The sequence below is a fragment of the Lates calcarifer genome, linkage group LG10, assembly GCF_001640805.2.
Source record: "Lates calcarifer isolate ASB-BC8 linkage group LG10, TLL_Latcal_v3, whole genome shotgun sequence".
NCBI classification, from domain to species: domain Eukaryota; kingdom Metazoa; phylum Chordata; class Actinopteri; family Centropomidae; genus Lates; species Lates calcarifer.
Window position 1 is genome coordinate 19762046 of NC_066842.1, and position 27071 is coordinate 19789116.

The window sequence follows — 27071 nt, forward strand, 5'->3', positions numbered from 1 at the left end:
GGTTCACCAGTTTGGTCCAGACTGAAATATCTCAACAACTTTTAGATAGATGTTTTGAATTTTTTATGTAGACATTCATGGTCCCTAGATGATGAATCTTAATAACTTTAGGGCTGAACATTAACATGCAAACATTTACACTGTTATATGCTAGCGTACTAAAGTTGGCATATAGTTCTGATGGTACAGCTTCATAGCATGGCTGCAGAGTTTTAAGCTGGAGATATACTTGCTTTTAACTATGTGTTCACATGATGGCTGTCTCACATATCCTGCGTCTGTTTGGAGCATAAGTTGTGCGTGTCCTCAGAGATTAATGCTATTCATCCATACAATGCAGTATGCACATGAACACTAGGAGCAGAGTGGAGCAATTGCAAAAAGTTTTGAAGACAAGCTAATAGACCAAGAGACAAACATTTACCAGTGTCAGCATGTGCTTGATTTTCTGTTGTTGCTTTTTCTGCCGTAATCTCAGAATTAACAAAATAGCAACCTCCTCAAGTTTTGACATTCGCATCATGCAAATCTGGCACTTATATGTGGTCTGATCCCTCTGGTGTGCCCTCTATCTTCTAGTTATACGTGTATTATATGTATGTGAGCAATATGTTCACAACACAGCTGGTTGTCTATACGAACGCATGGTTAAAAAGCAAGTATGTCTCTGTCCTTAGTTCTCTTTGCTTGCGTGCAATCTGCATGCTCTCCTGCGTGACCGTTATTTTTACTCATTCAGTATCACTGAGTACATAAATCTGTACATAATGCACGCATACATTTTTCATGCATTACACGTATGCATGTAACAGGTGATGGCACAAGGTGTGGGCAACAAAAAGAGCATCAGTGCAGGTTTCTATCCTAGTGCCTGCCTGGGGCCTGACGAGCGTCTGCCCACCCTTTCTGATGAATAATGTAACAAGTGGTGAGTGGTGTGGGTGGTAGAGAGGGATGGCCTCTCCTCAAAATAGACTCCAGTGCAAAAGCAGAAGACTTCAGAGACAAGATACAGTAGCACGCGCTTAGTTATGAAACGGTTCTGACAGCAATGGCATTCTGCAGTAATTTACAAAATCAAAACCACTACAGTGAGAGCAGAATCAGTGTTATAATTATTATAACAAGAGTCCTCGAGAGACCCTCCTGATTAAGTAAAGGTCAAACTAAAGATTAAATTGCCAAAAAAAAAAAAAAAACTGAATAACACCATGGCAGCATTTTACAGTGGACTGCAAAGAGATATTTTCATTAGAGAGGTACAGTGTGGATGTCTTAGGGCTGGGAGAAGAAAGAGGTATCAAAGCAAAGGCTGTGTCATGTGTGTGCTGAGGATGTTCTACTTCATCCCTGGAGTGAATGGAGCAGGTGAGAGGTAGCCTTTATAATTGGCGTCCAAACAGCAGCCAGCTCTGACATTGCTCCTCCGGCCAGTGAGACAGGAGTGGTCACTCCCTTGCACACACACTCGTGTGCGTGCTCCACTCCTAATGTGTGCAACCTGAGCACAGAGCGTCCTCGCTTTTCAGCAAGAGAGTGAACCAACTCCAACTTTCTCTGGACAGGCGGCGTTCAGCACTTTGTGGAGATGGAGAGCGAATAAATGGAGCAAAGAGCTCGATTCCAGAGGAGTGACATTAAGGATAATGAGCGGGAGGAGGAGGAGGAGGGGGGCATTAACGGTGGCATGTGCTAATAAGAAATTCGTGGGCACGTTTTAAGAGTCATCAGATTTCTGTGCATGTACTCAGCAGCAAGTCTTTCCACTCTGTGAGGCAGCAGCGGCTGCGATACTATTTTTAGAAACAATGTTGCGGTAGAGGAATCAATCAAACTGGAGCTATAACAGTGTTTTCATGACAATCTGCCTGCTTTTAGTGCCGCAATCTTCTGAGATTCCTATCTGCGCTTACCGGGACATGGGATAGGACGTTTCATTTATATCATTTGTTTCATCTCAGCTGATGTTAATTATGCCGTTTCCTCTCCTGCTCTCCAGGAACCGGTGAACTGCAAACTTTTGCACCATGGAATCCACTACACTTTACAGCAACAGTGGCTGCGATGCTTTTGGGACCTCATGTAGTTTTGTGTCTTTTCATAGTCTCAGAATTTCCAAAGAACACTGCAGTTTGGGGTGTGAATGAGAATTGTTTTACGATAAAGAACAAAAGAGCCTGAGCATCGGGGGGCGCGCACTGTTTTTTCTGTACTTCTATCAAGTGTAAGCACATTTTTTTTTTGCCGGCTCTTATGGGAATTAAGCACTCATCCCGCTGCATGCTCCTCAGGAGAAAAATGGCGGAGTCTGAGAGCAGTGAGGTAAGTGTTTGACAGGCACCTTTGATTTTCTAAACTAAAACGAGAGAGCCCAGATTTTTTTGGACTCCTGCTAGAATCATAAACGCGCCCTGCAGCATGTGTCCTACCTTTTGTAGAAGTTGCATCTCGGACAAAATGCAGGATGCTGCTGACTGTCCGGACAGTGAGACAGCAATCTGAGTAATAGTCTCTCTCTCTCTCTCGCTGTCTCTCTGCGAGGATGTTTGCGGCCCCCCCCCCTGACAAAACAGGCATTTTGTGCAGAGCAGGCGCGAATATTTCCAACATCGAGTCCACTTGGAAATTTTCATGCACAGTCTCACTGGTCTCATTTTGTTTTAACCGTACTGCTCCGGTGGTTTGGACGCTGTGCAGGGCTTTGAGTGTGAGGAAGAGTAATGATTTCACTTTAATTTTCACTAGCAGACAGGACAGTAACAGGATGCAACGAAAAAGTATCTGTAGTCCCTCCCGTCCGGATCCATCAGACCATGTCTTATATCTAGTTGTATTTGCGGCAGTTTTAATAAGGAATATACTGTGAGAAATATATGTGTGAACGGAATGGATTGCTGCAGCTGTTTCATGCTGCGTGCGCTGAGATCGCAATGACTTGCGCTGTCCAAGGTACTGCAGCACCTTGCAGACGAAATGGGAAATCGCAGGGACTTGATGATGAATAGCAATTTTGCAGAAAGTAGGGTGAGGAAAAAATACGTGATGTTGTCACTCGCTTCCCAATTGGGCCCAGGGGAGTCTCTAAGTGGGGATCCCTCAGGATGCAGATGCTATTTTAAGTCCACCCTTCACAAGCTCTCCAAAAACCTTAAATCCCCCCCCCCCCCCCCTCTCCCGCTTGCACATTATTCTGACACATTTCAGTGAAGAATTCACCTCCACTGACTTTTCCCCCCCCTCTAGTGCTATAAATTCAGCACAGCACAACATGATCCCTGTGTTTTATTGAGTCCTGTCACCATGTGGTTGGATACTGGAGTGGGTGAGGCTGATTTGTTTCAAAGTAAGATTCAAATTCCCTGTGAAGTTGTGGACAGCCTCGTGTTGCTTCATTATACATTATTCATCACAAAAAGTTGCCTCAAAGCAAGCTTGATCACAGGAGAAGCCCTCCTCACTCTCTCAGAATTTTATCAGTACTCTTACCTCTGAGGGCAGGAGGCACCTGATACATTACAATAAGAGGAAACTGGCCGGATGGATGGAGCTGTCCCATCCACTGCTGCTCTCTGCTGTTTTGGAGTATTTGGGTTATCGTAAGCGCCTGAGTGGTGTAATGGCAGAGGACCAAAGTGATTCTCTTTCCTAACTTCCTGAGGAAGTTTTTCCATGAAATGAAAAATTAGGATGATGATTTGCTTTGACTGTACTAAAGTAAAAAGCCCCTCCCTACATTAGGCTATCACAAGTATTGCATATGATCTCTAAGGATGTGCAGGAAAACACTAAACTTCCTTTAGCGTTGACTTAGAGTTTACCCATCAATCAAAAGACTGACATCGCCAGTGCCCTAATGAGCAACAAACAGGGGTCAACTTCCCCAGTCAGACAGGTACAAAGTGGCTGTGTCCCCTCATACATAAGAAACATAAGTACCAAGTGAATGCCCTTCTTAAATAACAAGGCTCACCTCAGTGCAGACATGAGGATCCAGTCTGAAATAGAACCTCAGATGTGTTTATCTGTCTTGAGGGTCAGCGGCAAGGACATGTGCTGCCCGCTCTTTCCCTGTGTCAGGGCATCTCAGTTACACTTGCTGCAGCTGCTCTCCTCTGACCATACTGCACCCCAAGTCTACTTTAATCTGTCCCTCAATGACGCCCTATGGTGATGCTGCTTTTCTGCACTGCAACTTCTGACTCTGTATTAAACTTGGCATCCTTAATCACCTCTTCTGTGGCCCTGTCCGGTAATTATTGACTCTGAGTGTTGGCATATGCCCAGCTGTTTATCAAATGCAGATTTTTTTTGCTGCTCGCTGTTGTAAATTTTATTTTAGAGGATGCCAAGATTTAATCTGCAGCCTTTACACCCAGGAGTGTACGCATCTCAGAACTGACCGTAGTGTAACTTGAGATCAGCTGCTAAATAGAAACATGATTAAATGCATCAATTAAAACACATACTCAGGCAGTTACATTAAAGTTACCTTGATGACCCTGATGATTGTTGTGAGAATATCTATAACAGAAATAGCAGGTTAATACTGCAGATCAACACCACTGCTTAAAGGATGAGGAGAAGTTCAGTTGCCTTTAAATTAAAAGTCAAATCTTCATTGAGTATGTGATCTTTTATATAACAGACAATCAAAGCACCCTGAACTTTACCAAGCAGAGACATTAATGTCCTCCCCAGCAGCTAGTTGCTCAAGAGCTCATGTTATTCAACATTTATATATATGTGTATATTTCAAAGACAGTTTTTATGCTCTTATGTTATTCATACCAGTCAACTTCAAATCCACTAAAACCATTGAGAAGCAGCACTCAGATACTGTGGTTACTTTGCTATGGTATTTTAATGTAGAATGTTTAAAGCAATTTTAGGTTCACATTTTGCACAATTCTATTCATTATTCAGTTATTCACATTTGGATGTCAAAGCAGGAATTAATAGCATCTGGCATGTACAACTAGCAGCTCTGTGCTCACGGTGGTGTTTTAAAATAAATGCTAATGTCAGCATGCTAACACTGCTCACAGTGAGAATGCCAACATGCTGATGTTTAGCAGCTGAATGTTTACTATGTTCACCATTTTAATTTCACTAATTACCACAAAACACAAAGAGCATCTGAGGCTGATGTCTGTAGTTTTGTAGGTTTTTGGTCATAACCCAAAGAAGTGACAAATTTATATTTTGACCTGATGATAGTGCCAGATGAAAAGTCAGGGGATTACCAATATGACTATAATGCATCAAAGATCCTGAATGTCTGCATCGCATTTCTATCCATCAAGTCTGGTCCAAAGTGGTGGACCAACAGAGAGACTCAACCATCTCTAGAGCCAAACACAGCTTGATGGCTACTCTCCGTACTTAGTGAACACCTTAAATCTAACTGACCCAGGTCAGCTTCTGCTTGGACGTACCATGTTATGAATAGGAGTTTTCACACATAATTTTCTTGGTCACTATGTCCTGGTCCATGCTGTTTAAGCCTAGTGGGAAAATAGAAGACGAAAGTAAATACTGTATGAAGATCATTTTAAAGGGATAGATACAGTGGGAGGAAAAGGAGCAAGAACAGAAGAGGAATCGACTTGTACAAACAAGAAAAAAAAAATCAATGCCACTGACAGAAATCTGACTTTAAGTCCACTAGATCTATGTGCCACACAGTGCTGTCACTGTAGATCACAGCAGTATGACTTCATCTATTAATGAGCTTCATCTTATTGACTCTGTTACATGTCAATCCTATTAGATTAAAATGATGGATAAATGATAAGTCACTTATAAAAACAAAAGTGATAATGCCTTGGGCTTACTATTACAATAGTAGAAAATATTTTGTTCCTAAAATGATAGAAAAAGTGCCTAAGAAAAGACATTGCATAAGCCAAAAAGTGTCTTCTTCAGATAAAATATTAAACATACTGTAATACTGAAATATCCCCGTTAGCTGTCCAAAACACCTATTTCTGTCCACTTTGCCAATTATTTATCATTTATTTTTAGACGCCTGGAAGTTGGAATGAGAATAAACACCAGCATGGTTCCCTGGCTCAATACTGAGATGCTGGGAGTCCGTTTCTCCATCTCGCTCTCTCTCTCTCTCTCTGTCAAACTCACACACCAACACACACACTCAACACTGTGGCTAAACCTTCCCAGCAGGCCTTAGAGGTGATAATCAGGGCATTATGGGTGTACCTTCTGTGCAGAGCAGAGCCTTCTGCCTTCTGCTGACAGACAGACTGACTTCATGTCAGTGATCAGAGTATCCTCCAGACTCAGTGGGCTCTGTGGACTCACCAGCACGGAACAGCGAACTGACCGATGAGCTGAGAGGCATGAGAGCAGATGAAAATATTAAGGGAATGGGTGATGAGTCTGAGCCAATTACTGTCCCTGAAAGCAAACCATATTCTGAGTTCCTGTCACATCCTTGTTTCGTTTCCTGCTCCAAAAGGAGTTGGACTGACACAAGTCCAGAGTCATCAGCCTTGATGAAGTGTGTTTCATCTTTATGTCTCCCTCTGCAGCAGCCACAGTTGCAGCCACAGCCAATCCGCATAATTCCGTCCCAGTCGGCACAGCCCACCTCGTTGCCCAAGCCGGTGCCTTCCATCCAGCATGCCCCGCGGCCTCCTCTCCCGCCACACACACCCCATGCCGCCAGCCTACCCAGCTGTCCGGGACGGGGAAAAATGGCCAAGTTCCTTAATCCAGAGGAGATGACCTCACGAGACTACTACTTCGACTCTTACGCCCACTTTGGTATCCATGAGGTACACCTGTACTGTATGTCCTGTCACACTGATGTAAATCATGCATGATAACTGGTTTTTCACCCAATACTCTCAGGAAATAAGGAGTCTCACTAAAAATCCAGTTTGCACTTCTTCTTTTTTTCTGCCACATATAAAAGCTCCAGGAACAAACATGGGCTCTTGCAGCACCTGCAGTTGATACTTGACCCTGTAGAATATGCATCTTCCTCAACACACTCATTCAATGGTAAACACAGCTCCACATAAAACCATAATTATTGCAACTGCATCAACTCATGAATAGAACTCTTCTATAACAAATACAACCAGGCTTTTACTGCAGAGGTGTATTAAATTTGTCATTATGCAAACATCTTGTTTTTCACATTGCACAAGTTGTGTTTGTGTTAATCGTGCACTGCATTGCAAAACTGTGTTTGGAGATGCAAGAGATTAAAACTGAACTAGGAAATATCCCTGCAAGATCTAATTGACATTTACATGGACAGTTATGTTTGCCTTTTCTCTTCTCAATAACACAGATAACCTCAGACCTCCTGTTTGATCACTGGTGTGGCTTCTTAATCTACGTGTAGCAGAGTCACTGTGACTGCAGATCGATGCTATGAGCTCTGTGGACAGTGACAGCTAAATTACAAAAGTCCAAAATTGTAAAAGTTGTATAAAAGTTATTTTCTTTTTTTTAAATTCCATTTTTAATTTGGTTTAAAAACAAAACAAAATCAGGCAATATAACTCAAATCTGCAGAGCTTTACATCTAATAGGTACCTTATTTTTATGTTGATGTCAGTTTTTTTTTTAATTTTGCTTGTTTTTCCCTTTTTAGACACAGTTGTTTAAGACTCCCCTGCCATGTTTTGGTAAGGTACTTTAATGATGATTATGTGTCACTTTAAGCTCATCCTCTTGATCTGTGCTGCCCCAGCAACCTCTAACAACCAAAAACTTCATATCACAGATGGTTAGGGCCATGGTTGGGGTTTCGGTCAGCCAATCCCATCAAAGAACATGAGATCTGAACCCCGTCTGAGAGAAATTTCTGCCTGGGAGGCTCAGCTCAGGGCCGATGATACCACGCATAAGCTCTACACAGACTCTGGGCTTGATGGAGGGGGACTGGTGCAATTTTGATTAAGACATGCTTGTTCATAACTTCTGAAAAAAATCATATTGTTATATGAACGAACTAAGAGGTTCCTTTTTACTCCTGAGTGAGATGTGAAGATACCATAAGGTTATATTTAGGGCTGCCCCTTAAATGTCAACTATTTGATGCATCAGTTGGGAGGACCCTGATTCAACTCACAGTCAGTGGACGAGTTTTTACACTTTTTTCTTTTCTTTTTTTTTTTTTTTTTTTTTAGCTGTCTCACAGTTCACACACAGAGCACCGCAAGAGCAACAGAGCAACAGGCTGTAAACTTTACAACCAGATCTGGTTGGTCTAAAATGACCAAACCACAAAACTGCCTGTGGATTTAGATACTGATAGATGAAAACGGAGGGCAGAGCGACATCGTGAGGCAAGCAGTGAGAGTCTTCTCTCCGCTCCGGTGTCAGGTGAGAGCTGTATGCTAGTCGCGAGAACGGACACCGGACGGACGGTGATATGATGAGTTAAAAACAGGCTGAGAGAACTGAGCTATGACCAAGACGTCAACTTTATGTCTGCTATGTCTCCACTGTATACATTTTATAGCGGCGGCCCGCCGCGGGACAGTTATTGCATGACTGCTGCATTAATATAAATTTGCTAAATACTTGGTTGAGCCAAAAGGGAGAAGAGAGAGAGAATAGACAAAGAGAGCAAATGGTAGAATGAACTAGCTAAGCCAGATTTGTATTTGTATTTTGTATTTTTTGCTGGCACAAATCGCAAATCCCACAGTTTTTATCAGCTGTGTCTGTCGCTACCGGCTCTCTGTACCTGTCAGTCCTCTGTCATTCGGGGCTGTGTCCGTTGGGGCGTCTTCTTCAGTAACGCTGTCGCTCGAGTTTTCGTTAACACTTCCTGTCGTCATTTTCGTCATTTTATCTCGCTCCTTCTCCTGACGTACAGGTGCGCACGGCTGCAGTATCCAAAACATTGGCGCGTATGTTTACTCCTGCACTCTGTGCTGTGTGTGTCAACCTAACATGACCTTTGAACTCTGTTCCAGCCACATGATTGGTTCGGCGCGGCACTATTCTCATTATGATTGGCTTTTAGTACTGTCTGTGAAAACACAGTTTGGACGAGTTCTGTTGTTATCGACCATGTGTTAAACGTCTATCGAGGAAAAGTTACATCGCGATATAAATCGTCATCGTTTTACCGCCTAGCCCTAATTTAACACATTAAATAATCAATCTTTCTTTATGTGTCTCATGTTTCCACCATTCAAGATGATATTTTTATCTGTCTAATGTCCTACCTCAGAGTTCAGCTGCATTCTAAAGAGGAGACAGAAGGTATTAGAGGCTGTGTAAAAAGAACACGTTCTGGGTATGACCTGTGATATGAATTTTTTATATTTTTGGAATGTAGGTCAGATGTATTTTTGTCATTTCTGAACATTCTTCACACTCACATGGTGAGAGAGACAGAGACAGAGAAAAAGATGCAGACAGGCTGATCCTGCAGGCTCATGGGGCTTATTCAGAAACAGCAACTATGAATTTGAATGTAGAACCATACGTCTGTGGTGGAATAGAGCAAGATTAGGTGAAGCCTGTGTGTTATTTGTTGCTGCTCCACTGGAGATAACACAGCAAATCCAGGCTCCCAATGTCCACCCAGTGTTTTTAATTCAACAAAACAAATTGTTACTCTCCTCAGGGGTTAGCCTTGTCAACACCCTCCTGATATAATTTGTCGTATGCTAAACCAGGAGATGCTGAAGGACGAAGTGAGGACGCTCACCTACAGGAACTCCATGTACCACAACAAGCACGTCTTCAAGGACAAAATCGTGCTGGATGTCGGAAGTGGGACTGGGATTCTGTCCATGTTCGCAGCCAAGGCTGGGGCAAAGCACGTGTATGGGGTAAGATGTGATTCCTTTCAGTGGAGCGTTATCATGCTGAACCATCAAGGCCTAATCACTGCAGAGACCGGCCTGACAAGCATGTACTCTACGTGCATGACTGGCTTTCCTGTGTATCTGTACATACATGTTAACCATTTTCGTCAGACTCGCTGTAATCTTCGAGGAATATCTCGTCTGACAGGCAGGTGATAAAAGTGCGTGGCCTCTCAGGCAGGTTGACAGGCTGAGCCGTGGTGATTGGAGAGCTCTCACTGTTATCGTGTACTGGAGCAGAGGTAATTGCTAGTCAGGGCATATCTGAGAATACATGCAGGATACACACCACTAGCCTGGGATAACCACGTGGAACTTATTTTTGTACGGTGGCTCCAGACAGCGTATATTTGCTTCAGGGGAGGAATGATTAACTTGGAATTGCCAAGAGACTTGTTCTGAACTACTGGTTGACATTATGTGTTTATGTGTTTATGTGTGTGTGTGTGTGTGTGTGTGTGTGTGTGACTTTGCCTCGTGTCTTGTGTTTGTTTGCCTTCCCTCTTCTGCAGCGTCTCTCTCTCCCTGGCTGTCTCTATCATCCTGTTTTTGTATTTTAAAGTGAAATATCACTTCAGTTTGTGCCTTACCTCACATTTATGTTATTGCTGTCCATCTGGCAGGGTTTTGGCAGCATAAACGGGCCTAAGATTTCAGGGATTTAGTTCACTTTTGACTTAGATCCTCTCAGTTTTAGCTCTGCACCAAAGCCCCCACACCTTTATCATAAGGCTTATAAAGCACCATGTGAAAGCTGGGCCTGTGAGGTGGAAGGACTGGGCTCTGGGCCAACATGAACATCACTCTATCATGTGGACCTCATTAAAGACAAAAGAAAAGTGATAACTTAAATTCTGGACCCATAAAAGACTTTCTGGTGTTAAATTTCATATGTCTGAGCTACACACGCTGATACACTAAGCCTATATTTAATATCCCACATTTATATTCCATCAGTAAATGATTAACATAAAAATTCACTCATATTTAATGCTGTAGAACTAATGATAAAATAGATGTAAAGCCTTACAAATGCAAAATGATTTCTTAATTTTTTGTGTTGCTTGTTTGTTCATTATGCTTGAATATTTTCTCTGTGATTATGTAACTGAACATTGTTAAAGTCCAACAGTGTGGATGTAAATGTCTACGCTAAACTAGAATATAACATAAGACTTATCTGCTTTCAAACAATCTGCAGTACATGCAACACATTGCTAAGGCTAATATTATTTGTAGCAGGAGTGTACATTAACATCACTTACTCCGAGCAAAGAGTTATTGGTTACAAACATTACTTCAGGATCTGGGATTTTAGATGAACACCACCAAGTCCATATAGTTGAAGCACCATGGACAGACACTTCAGTCCAAAAGCACACACACTGATTATATAGTACCTGCCCAGCTTGAAATTGTAGAGAGCCGATGTAAACTAGACCTGCAAGACAAGCAGCTATATTAGGGTCTGAACAGTCAAAACAACTCAAAGGCGCACCAACCTGGGGAAACCAAGAGGTGAAAATCATTGTGGACTAAAGCTTTTACAGGTGGTTTGATATGTATTGGGCAGGCTCAGGCTGTTTGCAGTGCACAGTGATAGGATCTGATTCATTCAGCATTTCATTCATGAGTGTTAAAAGGTCTTGTAGTTCGGATACTGCTCTCTGCATTATACTTAAGACCTAAAAGACAAAAGTAACCTAAGTAACTGAGTTGTTAGTGTATTAAGTTGTCTATGTAGCAACCCTTCATTAGGTTTTTTAACTTTCAAGACCTCTTTGGGAAAACCGGAACTCCTCTCCCTTGAAGAAAGTAACCATTTCTCAGTGGACGTGCCCTCATGTGTCTGTGTCTGTCTGTGTTCAGTGAGTGGCAGAGGGCATTACCACGTCTGAGACAAGTACCTACTTCCATTAAAAATATCTGGCAATCGTAAATTTGCCAGATTGAGTTCACAATGTTCACATGAACAGAAGCACTACAAGGAGATATACGCATTGCTCTGATTCTACTGCATGTGCTCAAGGTACCTTTAAATTCCAAACTCTACAGAACCTAACCTGAAACTAAACTGAATTCGATATTGGCTAAATGAATAGAGCTAAAAAATAACATGTATTAGTATTTACAACATTTGCTCTTGTCTTACTTTACCCATTTCCAACACACTCATCGGTTAACAGCTCAGACGAGGGAGAAGTTCCATAACACCTGGGCAAAGTTAGAAATTTCTACTTGCTGTGTCTCCAGAGAGAGGGACCAGTGGGAGCCCACAGGGATGAGTACAGTGACAGTGACTCCTCCTGACACTAGTGAGAGGTGCAAGAGGCACAGTGTGAGGGGGTGTTGACTCTAAACACGCCTAGAGGCTTCACTGCTCCCACTGAAGCGTGACTCTGATGGACACATGGCTAATGGCTGTCTCTTCTCACAGAGATTCAGCAAGAGATGAGGAATCATTGCCAATTAGAGGGTCGGCGCTGGCAGCCCTATTATCACACACTAACAGGACAGCAATACACACATGCATGTACATGTACGCCTGCAAGTGCACATGCCTTATTACACCTGGTGCAACATTAGTTATTGCTGTTTTTTTAGCCTGAATTTTAATGGGCAGATGCATCAGTGTTGTGTCAGAGAGCTGTGGGCACCACCAGGAGCCTCCTGACCAGTCTTCTACTAATAGGCAGCAGAGAATAGGGCTGCTCCAGGGAGGAAGTGCTAATGTGAAGTTCCTGCATCTTGTATGCATGTACAGTGGAAAAAACTAGAGACGTCAGCTAGAAAACAGAAGTTCTTTTCAGTATTTATGTTATACTGCATTGCAACAAAAACAATGAATATCCAAGATATTTATTTTGTCCACCTCACAGTTGGCATGTTGCCTGTAAAGCATGCCTAATCAGTTTCTGCCCCCCGAATAAAAGACCCCATAGACCTCATTCTTCCATGAGAGGCCGAGGCACAGCTTCAATTTTTCAGCCCACTCTCCCCACAAGGGTCCCAGCCTGGCTTTGCCTTTTTATGATCCAGAGCACCTAGAGTTCATACAAGAGTCATCTGCTTGATTACGACCAGATGGATTTCTTTTGCAGCATGAATAAGTCCACACGCCTCTGACAAACAGAGTCCCAGGGTAGGTGGAACAGAGTGTGCACGCTCAGGTGAAAATCTATACTCTCAAACTTCCTGATGCTATAAAAGTCTGGTATTGACAAATGCCTCCTGCTGGATTATAATAATTATTTTAGTATCCAGAGTTTATCCTGATGAATGAAGGGGTTTTATTATATTATGACTCTGACATTGCTGGCACTTGAATAAATCATGCATGAGCTGCGCATTGGTGGGCAGAACAGGAAGTACAAAATATGTCAAGCAAGGAACTTAGTATTTGGAAAAAGGATGGCAGAAAAGAAAAGGTATAAAAGAGAGGGCATGGATGAAAATGTGACAGAGATGCAGATATTTGGGGAAGAGAGAAATGGGACAGAGGCAGTGGGGTAAAGATAATTTAAAAGAATATGAAATGTCAAAAGAGTAATGAAACTAGAAGTTGAAGGTACCATCGGGGCTAAATTGCCGGTTGCAGTTGAGCAGTGATTAATCGTCACCTTAATTACTTTAAGTAAGATGCTCTGGCAGCGCATCAGTGACTCTCACCGAGGCTGGTCACCTTGTAAATTCCATCCCTTTATAATCTTTTACCGTCCACTATTTTCAGCTTGACTCCAGGACACTTCTCGCAATGCTAAATTAACCTCAGTGCACGATGCCAGATGATAATCCCTCCCTTGCTAGTACCTGCTGCCTTCAGGCTCTCAAACATCAAGTCACAAACATACTGTAAGTGATAAAAACCTACTTACTGCTATCAAACACTGCAGACAGGAAAAATCCCTTGACAATAAGCCTTTGCAAACTCAACTCTGATTACCTATTGTAGTTCACATTCTCCATTTTTTTTTCTTAAAACTGGCAGCTGCCCAGTTTTCTATTTTGCCATCTTGCTTTGTTTAAAGAAATTAGGTAGACACAAGAGTTTCACCATCAGCTAAAATGCATGTCCAGCTTTTCTAAACAGGTGCAAGCCTACAGTGTTTTATTCTGGACTGGAATGGAAGCCATCCACAGAGAGATACTAAACAAAGCTGACCTTATTTTCTACCCCAGAGATCACCTTATGGGTGGCTGCAGTGTTGGACAGACATTCTAGCTAGGAGCAATGATTCAAAAATAAAGACTTAACTCTGTACTTGGACCTTATTCCAAATCACAGAGGGAATTTGGACTACACTGTGATAAATCGTTGGAGCAACATGAACATGAAAAAAGTGAATGCCACCACCTGTAAAGTGCCACACTAAGCTTCTCGGGGGAAAAAAATAGCACTAGAAATGGAAGCATTCTATTTTTTACTCAAAATTTAGCAATCTAGTTACTTTCTGGTTTAAGATTTTACATGAAGAAAAATATGATAAGCTAATAAGTGCTGTAACAGTGCTATGGTAAAGGTTCAGGTTGTTTAGTGACAAAAACAAGTTGGTTAGCTTTAATAAAAGATCATGGTTTGGTCTAAAAGGGACAAATAAACATGTTGCTAAGGTTATTCTATGATTGGTGTCATGGTGAAAGGCACAACGTTGATTGTTGGTCGGCACCTGACGTCCTCCATTGCTCCCGTCATAATTACAATGACCAGTAGGGACTTTCACTCATATAAACATGTTGTGGGGCATTTGCTGAATAGACTGATGCTGTGTCACATGACCACTAACTGTGGGTTGCAATAGGCTGCCTGCACATGCTAAGGGGATGCCAGTTTATCAGATGGGATAATTTATGTCCTTTTTGTCAAGACATGCTTGGACAAGCTCCCCACATCCAAACCAAACCACCAAGAGTTTATTATTGCTTTTACACAGAGCGACAGATTTGTTATATATTTTCTTTTTTCTTTTTTCTGGTCAGTTTTTGCTGTTCATCAAACAGGCACACCACCGATGGAAACAGTTACCTGAGATGTACTCTTTCCAGACAGCATCAGTACAGCAGTAACATTTCAAGTGTTATGTGTGCATAGGGAAACTGAGAACATGCCACCATGAGTGCATTAGATGTTTCATCAAATATTCTTCCCATAGCATCACAGTCCTTCATTTATGGCCAGTTAATTAGTTCTTCTTTCTTTCTGCTAGATTGAATGTTCCAGTATATCAGAGTACTCAGAGAGGATCATCAAGTCCAACCACCTCGACAGCGGTAAGAGCTGCAGCTGTTCTTTATCGCTCCATTTTGATGACACTGCACTTCATCCTCAGTGAAGGGAGCAACAAACTAGGTTACGGCTGTGATAGACATGAAGAGGAAGGATCAGAGGCTGGCAGAGGAGAAATAGAGGAGGAGTGTTCACTGACCAGGATTCTGAATGATTGTTAATCTGAATAACAGTCTGTGTTTGTCATTCCATACTGCACTGGGCTGACTCATTTTTATTCATTTGCATAAACATGGTTTCAACTTATGAAACTTCAAAGTGTATGTCATAACGTAACACCTCTACAACTCTGAAAACAAATTTACAGCCAAGCTCCTGACTGCATCCACCAAATAATAACTCCATAAACCTCCCTGTCAGCAAATGTCCTATCTATAAACCTATGAATATAAAGTATGTACAAGTAATTGAGAGAGGAGTTAACACTATGTTCACTCTTGAGTTTTGGACAATGACTAAGCAGAGAGTAATCACCAGTTGGAGTAACAGGGTTCACACGACATTCTGACAGACTTCTGTATCACCAGGGAAAGTCTTCAGTAACTTCTTGCCAGGGCAGAACAAACAAAGCTGAAGTCAGCTAATCACAGGCAGGGCAAAGATCCACTCTTGCATTGTGAGCCCCAGCTGGACTCATTTCCATAAGAACAGTAGGGCTGTTGCAGTGGCTCATACTGTTTGAACTCTCTCTGTCCTAAAAGATTTGGTTATGTAATTTATTAAATATTGATACCATAGACTTGTCTTGTTTTTATCATACTGTGTTGGCTTATTCCTATGTGATCATTTATACATTTTAAGCCTGATTGGTCCTAAATTTTAGTGTTAACTGGTTTGTAAAAACTTTTCATGCCAAGAGTGTTGATTAAGGTTTAAAAGATATATTTGTGTTTCAGTGATTACCATCTTCAAAGGCAAGGTGGAAGAGGTGGAGCTTCCTGTTGAGAAGGTCGACATTATTATATCTGAGTGGATGGGCTACTGTCTCTTCTATGAATCCATGCTCAACACTGTCATCTTCGCCAGGGACAAGTGGCTGGTATGATGTATGGAGTCTGTGTGAGTGCATGACATGGTATTGTTTGTTAATGTTTCCCATAATAACTTCAGGGTCTACAGTAAGCTTCAAGGGACAAAATAAACTATGAATGTAACTTTTAGCAAATAACATAATAATCCCCAGCATAAGACTTTTTAACAGCATCTAGGCTGAATCGATTAAAACTTCTCGCAATAGAAAATAAATGACTATTTGAACTGATAACCTCATAACAGTCAAAATTCAATTAGCGGCAGTAGTTCTTTAAAACAATGGTTTCCAACCTTTTCATCTTGTGAAGAGAGGCACTGTGTCCTTACAAAATATTTTTAATCCTTGTTGAATGTGAATAATTTTAGAGGTGAGAAAATGTCAAATTATCCAAGATAATAAAGGCAAAAATTCTGTTGCAGACATATAGTACTTTGCTTTGGTTTTATATGGAAGCTCAATACTGCCACTTGCTGAAAAAATAAAAAAGCATTTTTTTTTCATTATTATGATAACTGTGAGATATATGTGATACTGTCTCACTACTATGATGTAATAAGTCTTATTGTATTTTAAAAATACTAATTCATAAATTTACTTGTTAGTGCAAAGTTAGCATGATCTTTGGAGCCACAGTGGCAGGTTGAAAAATACCAAAAACTTCCTATTACAATAATAAGAAATCTCCAATGTAGTAGGATTGTTGTATTATTTACTACTACCTCATACGTCTGTTTGTACCTTTTTGTTATTGGAAAATACTAGTTACTGTCTTGTAGTCATAAATCATGAACAGTGCTCCTACTCCATTCCAGTCTGCATGCAGAGTGAACAATAACATCTGAATGATTTAAACTTGTTGAGAAATGAAATGTAACCAATGCTGTAATGTAGACCTTTTATTATGTGTTCAGGATTAATTGCTGATTTATTTCCTTGCCTCATTTGTCACACAGAAACCCGGTGGATTAATGTTTCCTGACCGTGCCTCTCTGTATGTGGTGGCCATCGAGGACAGGCAGTACAAAGACTTTAAGATACACTGTAAGTTCAGTGCGAGAGTGTGTATATGGGGGTGAGTGTGTTGATTACCTGAACTTGGATGGTGAAATGCCACTTACTTGTACTGTGCCTGGTGTACTCTACTGTGTAGCTCTTGGGTGGCTACATCCAGGATTATGTCTCTATATTATAAATGAGCCATGGATGTTGAACATCATCCACACCTCTGCATTGCACTCACACAAATGTGGGTGCGCTCGTACAGTACGCAACCTTTCCAGCTCTGCAAATGATTTTGAACTTTTCCTCAGGCACAACACTGGGGGCGATAATTGATATTATAAGTCAACAAGCCTCTCCATCTCTGTATCATCCCACTCTAAACCCCGCCAGGAGGACTGTGGGCGATGTTTTGCTGCTGGACACAAAGCATAAGAACAGCACCAAAGTCAGTGTTAAGCCAGTGCACAACCTAGATGACAACAGGCAAACTGAACAATAGCCCATAGGCCTCCTACTCACACTCCCCCATACATCTGGGAAATTATACAACCACAGTGCACCAGATAATATCCGGAGGAAGTTATATCACATTGTCTCACTGCATCGCAAGCTTTCCCTTTCATGTCTGGATACTTCAATTTAGTCAGCCATTATTCTGTATTTCAGAAGTTTACACATGACCGGACTAAAATGAGTGGTGAGACAAGTGCACATATTGACCACAAACTTCTTCTTCTCCAGGCAGATGGCCAAAGACAACCTTTAGACTGAGTCAGAAGTGTCCCTCTGAAATGCTTCAGTATTCTAAGAGCATCCTGTGGTCATTAGTGCTACTCTGGGCTTCACACTGCCTTAGTTAAGTGGGCAGCAAGAGATGCAAATACAGTACATTACAAAAATCCCCAGGGATTTGTGACCTGTTCATTATCACCAGCTCTCCGACGCACTCAAGTACTTCTCTTCTTTTGGGTCACAACAAAGATGTTTGCTCACACACTATCTTAAGGAGCTCAATGAATAATGTATGGGATGATTTAGCCTAAGCAGCAAGGATATCCGAGATGAGAGTGGAGTCTGCATTCATGGAGTCTCACGCTATAAATCAATACGGCGTGACTTTTATCTGTCAAAATTAAGGTTGTTCCAAAACGACATGGATGTCTAAGTCTAGGGTCATAAATCAAACTGTTCTGGGAAGCTCTTTGAGTAAAGTCCAGACTTGTGTTTCACAGCTGCAGCTCAGCTGTTTACACCACCTGTGGATTTTCCCACCCTAGAAACTGAATAAAAGGGAAGGAAAAAAAAGTATTTCATATGTTTGCAATTTACAAATAACAGCCAAAAATATGTCAAAATAATTCAATGATGCTGTATTTAACAGGGTGGGAGAACGTATATGGCTTTGACATGACCTGTATCCGTAATGTGGCAATGAAGGAGCCACTGGTGGACGTAGTGGACCCAAAACAGGTGGTGACCAACTCCTGCTTGATCAAGGTTAGTAAAATATTAATCATATTTTGGCTGATAATTGTTTTTATTACAAAAGCCTTGCAAGATGTCAGCTGTAGACCTAATGCAGTGCAGAGGAGACAATTTTGTCACACAATAGTGGGCTATAAATTTCATCAACCTGCCTATGACATAGAAAATAGTACTGCATATGACATAAAACAAATCAATCCACACATGATCATAACATCCTGAACAGATCCTTTTGATTGTTTTTTTTTTTTTTTTTTTTTTTTGAAGAATTGTGATGAAGTTACAGTCTGATACATTCTAAGTGGGACATTTTACGGTGTTAAAATAAACTTGTCAGTTTTCTCTGGTGGACACACTCTGTAATGGACCTCAAATCCCAGTTTGGCATTTCTGTATTGCAATTTGTTTTTGTCACATATACAGTGATACCAATAAATCTGCAATACTGGCTGATATATATCATCCTGGCTCAGATCAAAAGTATATTTAGTTATAGCAAGCTTGCTAGCAAATGATCATTATAATAAATTCATTGAAAAACACCACCCTCCAGATCCTTTAAATGCTGAGTACTGTTCTTTCTTGAGCCTCATGCCTGCCGTACCTACATATGGTTGCTAAACTATGACTGGACAATTGTTGTTCAGTGGAGGGTTTAGTGAAAGGTCAATTGTAGTTTATCAGATCTCTGTTTTTTCAGTCCATGTTGGATTGAAAGCCGAGGTACAACAGTTGCAGTAAAGACAACAATCTCTTAATATGAGCAATTTAAAGCTTCTGGTGCTTTCAGTCATATCACCTTAGCTTTTTAGCCAACATAGACTGTAAGTCTTTAAAGTGCTCAGAAAAAATGGAAATCTGAACTTCTAAAGTTCTATCACAACTGGGCATCGAGATGCCAAAGATCATGGAAGCTCCAGAATGGCTACTAAATGGACCTCATGATGGGGATGTTTTCTGAACATTATCACTACTTATGATTATCAAGGTGTTTATGGCACAACACACCATTAGCACCTCCACTTGTCAGCTGTGGGGACAACTATACCAACAGTAACCAATAAGGAGTGATTACAGTGTGCAGTGTATAGTCTCGGTTGTAACAGGGATGTCAGCATGATTTCGGTGGTAAACACACACACACATAAATCATCTATAACTGCTCAGTGACACTGATTGAATGGTAAATATATTGTGTGACATGCTGCGTCTGCTATGAGTTCGACCTTGATGTGTGGCTGTTGCCCTGTCTGTGCCTCACACTGTGTGGATTAGTCTGATCACGGCTGCTGTGCCATGCATGTCAATAGCAGCCCCGTCTGGTCCTCTTGATTGTGCTCCTCGTCATAGTGACCCTCTTATCGCTGGCATTGATTAGACAGCGCAGCCTTGCCTCACCTCTGTCCTGGGGGAATATTGCTTCACCACCATACCTTGACTTTGGCTTCTTTGCTGCCTCTGTGCTGCTGATTGTCGACTGTTTTTGTTTTCTTTGATATCAGTCCGCCTTTCATTTTAAATGCAGCGAGATATTACATAAAAACCCAGCAAAGATATCAGTCATGAGAGTTTAATCAAAATCTCTATGAAGCTGGTGGGAATGCTGCTTGTCTTTGGATCTTGTGAAAAAGAAAAAAGCCTTACAACAATGTTACCCTGCTGACAAGCTTTATTGTCTTTAAATGGATTACTGAATGACCTCATTAAACTTGTATAGCCGAGGAGAAGTACACACAGGACCTCATGTTATTAAACTGCTACTTCAAACTTTGGTAACAATACTCAGTGAGAATCATTACCAAGTATAATCCTGCAGAAAATAATTAATTTAACATTAACAACCTGCATGATAGTGCTCTTAAAATTTTTATTTTGCCTTTAGTGTAATTGCGAGATGGTACACATTGCAGTGCATTACATTGCTGTCTTAAACTTTGAAATGCAACTTTAAGAAGTTTATACTGCATGACCAGAGTAAATGCCTGGTAAATGTGTTTATGGGAATGATTATTTTTTAAAGACAGCAGGGGGGAATCTGACATTAATATTGCGTTGTTTTTACTGCCAGCAAACATAAGGCTCATTCCTCCACAGCAAATATGGCATCTGGCACCAAAGCCAGCGAGCAAAAGCAGTGAATATCTATTAGCACCGATGGTACATGAAACAAGATTATAACACCTCTGCCTACATGTTTACCCTGCAGCGTAGGATTTTCAGGTGAGCTGTGCTGTTCCCCCTCTGCTACTCAGTAATCAAAGCTAACATGATACGTTGGCACAGTGCCGTTCACACAACAGCGAAACTGGGATGTGGAGCGACGTGTTCCTCTCTGAACATGGCCTAGCAGGGGTGATGAGATCAGATTGAAGATATCAGATACCCTGTTAAACTGATTGGAACCAGGGGACATGCAGAGATTTGGCTTGCTACCACCATGCACAAATAACACCTGGAGTCTGGCAACAGTTAGAGCTCTCACATGCATGACCCCAGGCCCCCTCTCCTTGTCCTACCTATAGAAGGGTTTACTGCCCTCATTCTCGATGGTTATTAGGACCTTGGCACAGTCCCCGTGCGGTTTAATGGTGACACTATATCTTTTTGCCAGGTGGAAGGTGTACTGTACTTCTTGATATTGTTCGTCTGGCCTCCTTTATGTATTGTACACAGTGGTATCTTTTCAACTAGCTTGTGGCAAATAAGAACAAGCGCCAGAATGAGAAGATGAATAAGGGTAAAAGAGGGAAAGGTTAATATGACTAACAGCTTACACTGTCCAGATATGTGAGAAGAGTCAGTCTCTTTACTCTTTCAGGAGGTGGACATCTACACAGTGAAGACTGAGGACCTCTCATTTACCTCAACGTTCTGCCTGCAGATCCAGAGGAATGACTACATTCCATGCACTGGTCACCTACTTCAACATCGAGTTTACCAAGTGTCATAAAAAGACTGGTTTTTCCACCGGTGAGATGCCTCACACTTAACCCCACATTACATGCATGTGTAATAAAGCATTAAAACTGCACCACAGCTACTGAAGTGATGGTTATGATAATCTATAATTTTAATCACTGGTTTTTGTTTTAAATTCCTCCACAGAGGGGTATGAGTAAAACTTCAGCAATGAAACAGCACCCTCCAGAGCTCAGATTCTGTATCTTGCTGAAGGCCACTGCTATTACAGCAGAGTGGATATTTTACCGAGGCTGTCAGTGCTTTTGGCTCCACATTAATATACTGCCTTAGCCTCACTTAGAGAGAGATTGTCCATGAGTGTCCCACCAACACACTGCAGTGATTTGTGGGATATGTTTCCTATAGGTTGCAAGCATTTTATACACGTGCTGCAAGGGAGGAAAATGAGGGAACACAGGAGACAGTGACTGAACTTCTATGTCCAGCAATGTTGGTATTATTATGAACATTTTATGTGGGAACTGATACTCGTAGAGATTTGAAATCCAGTCCCTCAGGTCCAGGGCGGCTTCACTAGTCACTTGCAGTATTAATCTAGCTTAAGTAAAATGGGAACGCGAGGCTCAAACAGCGACCCATTTCTCAAGCTCATTGTGTTTCATCCCAGCCTAGGAGGAACTGAGTGGCTTTCATACTAATTACTAACCTTGTCAGCTGGTTACTTCTCTTAGAAAGGACAGGTAAGACATCTGGCTGCTTGAGGTGAACTCACTCTGCCATCTTCCCTCATGATGATTAGAAATACCTCTAATCATAGATGAAAGACAATTTGCTAACATGGTCCTAGAGGAGGTTTTAAAGGCATGAATATCGGAGGCAGGTTCAGATCAGGCTGACCAACATGGCTGAAACAGTCCAGGACTTGTGTGACTTCCCATGGCTAACCTGGGTGCTGATGCATCAAAATCTGTGTGTGACTGACATCTAGTGGCGTGTGAGTGAAATACATCTTTCAACAAATAAATGAGACCTCAAATGTTGGTTTTAGTAATTGGTGTTGTGGCCCTCTGTTATTGATTATTGTGCATAACAATTGAAAAGCATTTACTCTCAAAAATATGGCATCACCTCTACCGTCTCTTTTCCTCATAAAGAAATGTGCAAATAAATAATTTCCTAACCTCAGCTTTTTCTGCCCTACCTGCTTCCCCTCTATTGATTTTCTCGAAGTTTGTCTGTCAAGCAAGTTTTCCTGTGTCAGACCTGCAGATTGTTTGTCTGCCAAAACTTTAAGATACAGATCTAAACTTAGACTCAAAGAGCAAAAGTGTGCGATTGATTCCCCATACGGTCTTGAAAGAAGTTTATATCAGACACCCACAGACTCAGCCGAGGGGGAAAAGGCAGGCAGTAGTCAAAGATTATAATTCATGCTGGTCAGTAGAAATGCCATCTCATCTGCTGAATTAGCATAAGAAACACGGCTAACTTGCCCGTAAACCAAGAGCCCGGCCCGTGCAGCGGCCGTGCTGATTGGCAGGGCCTTTTATCTGTGGGCTCACAAAGAGGTTGTCTGTAAAGGCAGAGCTACCAATCTGTCCAGGACAGCTGGCAGAAATTCGATTTAAGTGCTGCTGACCTTTTGAATCTCGGCCAAGCGATCAGTGATGGTCAGGGCACTGGGGAATGCTCGCATTTGTTTTGGGGCTTGGATTTCAGGTTTTACCCATATGTGTTTCCATGCGTGCGCACATACACACACACACACACACAAAGTAGCACAAAAGACACAAAGTGAAATGGTGATGAAAGCAGACTGACTCAAGCAGCAGCACAGAGGTCAAGAAAGCAGTCATGCATTTTCTGCCTTTTACTTCAGTGCTGTCATCTTGAACTCTCTTGAAGAGAAACCTGCTCCTCACAACAAGGACACTGACTTGATTCCCTGCCTCTGTTCTCTCTACAGTTTGTGTTTATTCTCTACCTGACATTCCCGTCAGGTAGACAGGAGACTGTATAGGCGTAACTGTCTCTGTCTGTTGGCCCCCTGACAATCTGTCCAGGGTGTCTCTCTGACTTCTGCCCTGTCTATACATCAGATCCTTGGCAGCAGTAAAGAGGGTTAACTGGCCAGAGAAATGAATGAATGCATCGCTGATGTGTTTACTGTTGCTTTACCTCAGAGACATTTAGTTGGTGTGTTGCCAAAGTTTAAAATTTTGTTGGTACAACTTTTCTATAAAGCACCCTTACGGGCTTAAATTGCAACTTTTGTAATGGTTAATAAATCACTCACTAATTCATTATAAATCAGTTATAGGCCATTAATAAGAATGACTTTTGAGTTGCCAGGTTATGGAAAAATGTTCCTATTTAGTAATAAAGCAGTTAAAAATGTTGGTAATCATAAATAAATGCTCCTGGGTTTCTCACTTTCTAATAAGTCAGCACTTATGAATGTGAAGTCATTATTGAGAATTGTTATAATGATCCATCATATCTGAAGTTGTAAATTTTAAAAAGATGTTTGCAAGTAGATTTTGGTCCAGATTCTCCGGAGCCCATAATAAACACCACCTTACAGGATTTTTCACAACCTGGCAGCCTGTCACCCCTTAAAGCATCAATACAGTGCATGATTTATGAGTCTAAACTAAAAAGTTATTACCTACAACTTTACAAAAGTTGGTACAGCTTTGCTGTAGGTTAAAATGGCTGGTGTTGATTTTAAAAGTCTGTCTTTGTGTGTGTGTGTGTGTGTGTGTGTGTGTGTGTGTGTGTGTGTGTGTTTGTTCCAGCTCCAGATGCTCCATACACCCACTGGAAGCAGACAGTGTTTTACCTGGAGGACTACTTGACAGTGCGGAGAGGAGAGGAGATTACAGGCAGCATTGCCATGAAGCCCAATGAGAAAAACATTGTGAGTATTGCACAAGCTAATGTTCATATTGTTCTGCCTTTAATCATTAGGGCTCTTATCTTTATATATAGCTAAGCAAGCAAAGACATGACTCATTTCCTGAGCTGCCTGCCCACGGCAGATTGTTTGCTCCTCAGTGCTGGATAGTGGTCAAGCACTGCAGTGACTTCCAAACAAACAACAACAGACTCTACTCTTGCCCTTGTCAGTGTCCTCTCCTGCCTCTCTGGGGTGGAGAAGGGACTGACTCACACAGTCTGTGCTTATTTAATACCATGTTCTGCTTGCAGGTCACAGTGGAAAACCAGACTGCACTTTCTCATCTTACATTTTTTCTCACTTCTGGCTTCATGTTTGCTCAATCATACCTCCCATCTTCCTTTTCTCTCTCTGTTCACCCACAGCGCGACTTGGACTTTACCTTCGAGCTGGATTTCAAAGGACAGCTGTGCGAAGCAGCCATATCTCACGACTACAAGATGCGTTAAGTGCGGCTGAGGGGACCTCAGTGCCCTGTCGAGTGCAACCCTTGAGCACCAGAGGGAGACAGAGACACTCCCATGACCATGGACCGACACATTGAGCGTTGTAAAAGGGGCAGTGAATAAGAGGAAAAACCAGGCCAAAGACCGGGCAGAGGTGCCCCCACTGACAATATCACTATTGTCACCACAGTGTGTGATGAAGGCAGGAAGTTACTGATGCTGACTGTTAAACAATTCTGAATGTAACACTGACAGTTAGAGGTCAGGAATATTTTCTAGTCTTGATGAATGTTATAGATTATTGATGTATGTGTGGTGTGAGATGGAGTGGTGTACCTGTGTGTTTTGTTCAGTATTTGTTTTCCATAATAACTTGGACCTAATGGAGGGATAGTTGACATTTTTAAAACAAAGTAGAGCTCACCTAATGAATTACTGTATCGTCCACATTCTGTTATAACTAGATAATAAATTTAAGGAGTAGTTTTTATGTCATACTATGTACTGTAGGGAATGATTGTCAGAGAAACCGTTTCATTTATAGTTGTATCAATTTAGCAGTGTTGGAAAACTAACAACAATCGAACATCACAGCAAGGGCAAACCTGCGTAGGTACGTACTGTGTATGTGTAATGTGAAAGGTAACGTGTTTGCATAGTCAGTATGTGCTAGTAGCTTTCTGTGAGTGTGTAATAGAAAGTGTCGGAGGTCACACTGGTGCACTGCTTGGACTCCAGATGTGCCCTGTGTTGTCAGTTTGAGCTGTGATGTTGACATGCCAATAACATCCCCTCCCCGTCCTAAATGCCTTGACCAAGTGCCGAAGTGTACCTACTTCTTTTCCGCACTGATGCATTTAGCTGTTTTTCTTTAGTTTAATGTATAGACACTAGCCACTCTGCTTTTTATTGTTTTGAGATTAGGTATTATTAAAACACAGGCTCAAGCCATGAAGCTTCTTTAGTCTACATCTGGACATAATTAAAGTTAAGCAGTCTCACTCTAACTACAATATGAATTCCTTATACCTGAAAGTTGTTCTCTTGGACCAGGGTTGCTTGTAAGCTTTTTAACTCTGATCTCAGATAACAAAGGAGGAGGACTGATGAAAACTGGAAACCTGCAGTATTGCTGCACAACTATTTTTGTTCATGTCTAATGAGATTGAGAATCATGTTTCCTGCGTCAGATACACAAGTTCCATGATGTGGCACTGGAGTTTACAGACTGTGTCTCAGTCTCCAAGTTTATTGAAGCTGATGGAAAATATCTCCCATCTCACCTTTGCTCTTACAAAGGTCATTGCCAAGGTACCTATTAAAGGGAATTCTTCAATCAAGACATGTGGAGCTGGGCAAAGTTTTGTTAAGAAAGTTTTGAATACTTTTAAAACAGAGATATTAGCCTCAAATATCCAGTAAGGATTACTATATGAAATACACTGATTTTTGAAGAGTTTAAATCTTTCCCAGATTGTAACTGTTTTATGATATCGTCTTGTCCAGCCAAGAACCAGCCTCTGTTCTCATGCAGTGCATAGCCCCTAATAAATCTTTTCAGGGCTGCAACCAAAGTGTAGTGTGAACAATTGAGAGCAATGAAAGAAAACAGGTCATTTATAAAGCATGCAACTAATGCTATTAACAATCAACAAAAATTGCAGTATCAAACTGGGAGCTGCCTCCTGAGAGCACACAGTTTGACTATTTCTTTGATCCTGTATTTTACAGGGTGCTGGCTGGTACAAAAAAAGCAATACAATATTATGAGTCATTAATGCTTACAGTCAATTATACATGGTAAGTCATGATACTCATTTAGAATAATTGTATAATTGCACTGACAGAGCACATCTGTCCACAGAAACATGTTTGAGGAAAGCTGCTAAAATAAAACACAAACCTAGAATGCCATATGATTTATAAGTCATAAAACTTCTAATAAATTGGCATGTTAATTCCACATGTATTACTTACTTTGAATATGTTGTTTCACATATTGTCATGTCAACTTAAAAACTGAATAAACAGCAATGTCCAAACTTACTTCACTGAATGACGCTCTACAACTTATTTT

At 41.4% G+C, this 27071-nt stretch overlaps 1 protein-coding gene across 1 annotated transcript; it reads left to right on the forward strand.

The window, feature by feature from the left end:
• Nucleotides 1-1464: 1464 nt before the first annotated feature.
• LOC108901829 (protein arginine N-methyltransferase 8-B) lies at nt 1465-27040 on the forward strand. The gene is given in 11 exon segments (XM_018703479.2): nt 1465-2322; nt 6552-6797; nt 9672-9827; nt 15068-15131; nt 16044-16186; nt 17134-17221; nt 18564-18679; nt 21486-21569; nt 21571-21637; nt 24388-24509; nt 24914-27040. Coding segments are annotated over 11 exon segments (1239 nt in total). The 5' UTR covers nt 1465-2253; the 3' UTR covers nt 24998-27040.
• The last annotated feature ends 31 nt before the right edge of the window (nt 27041-27071 follow it).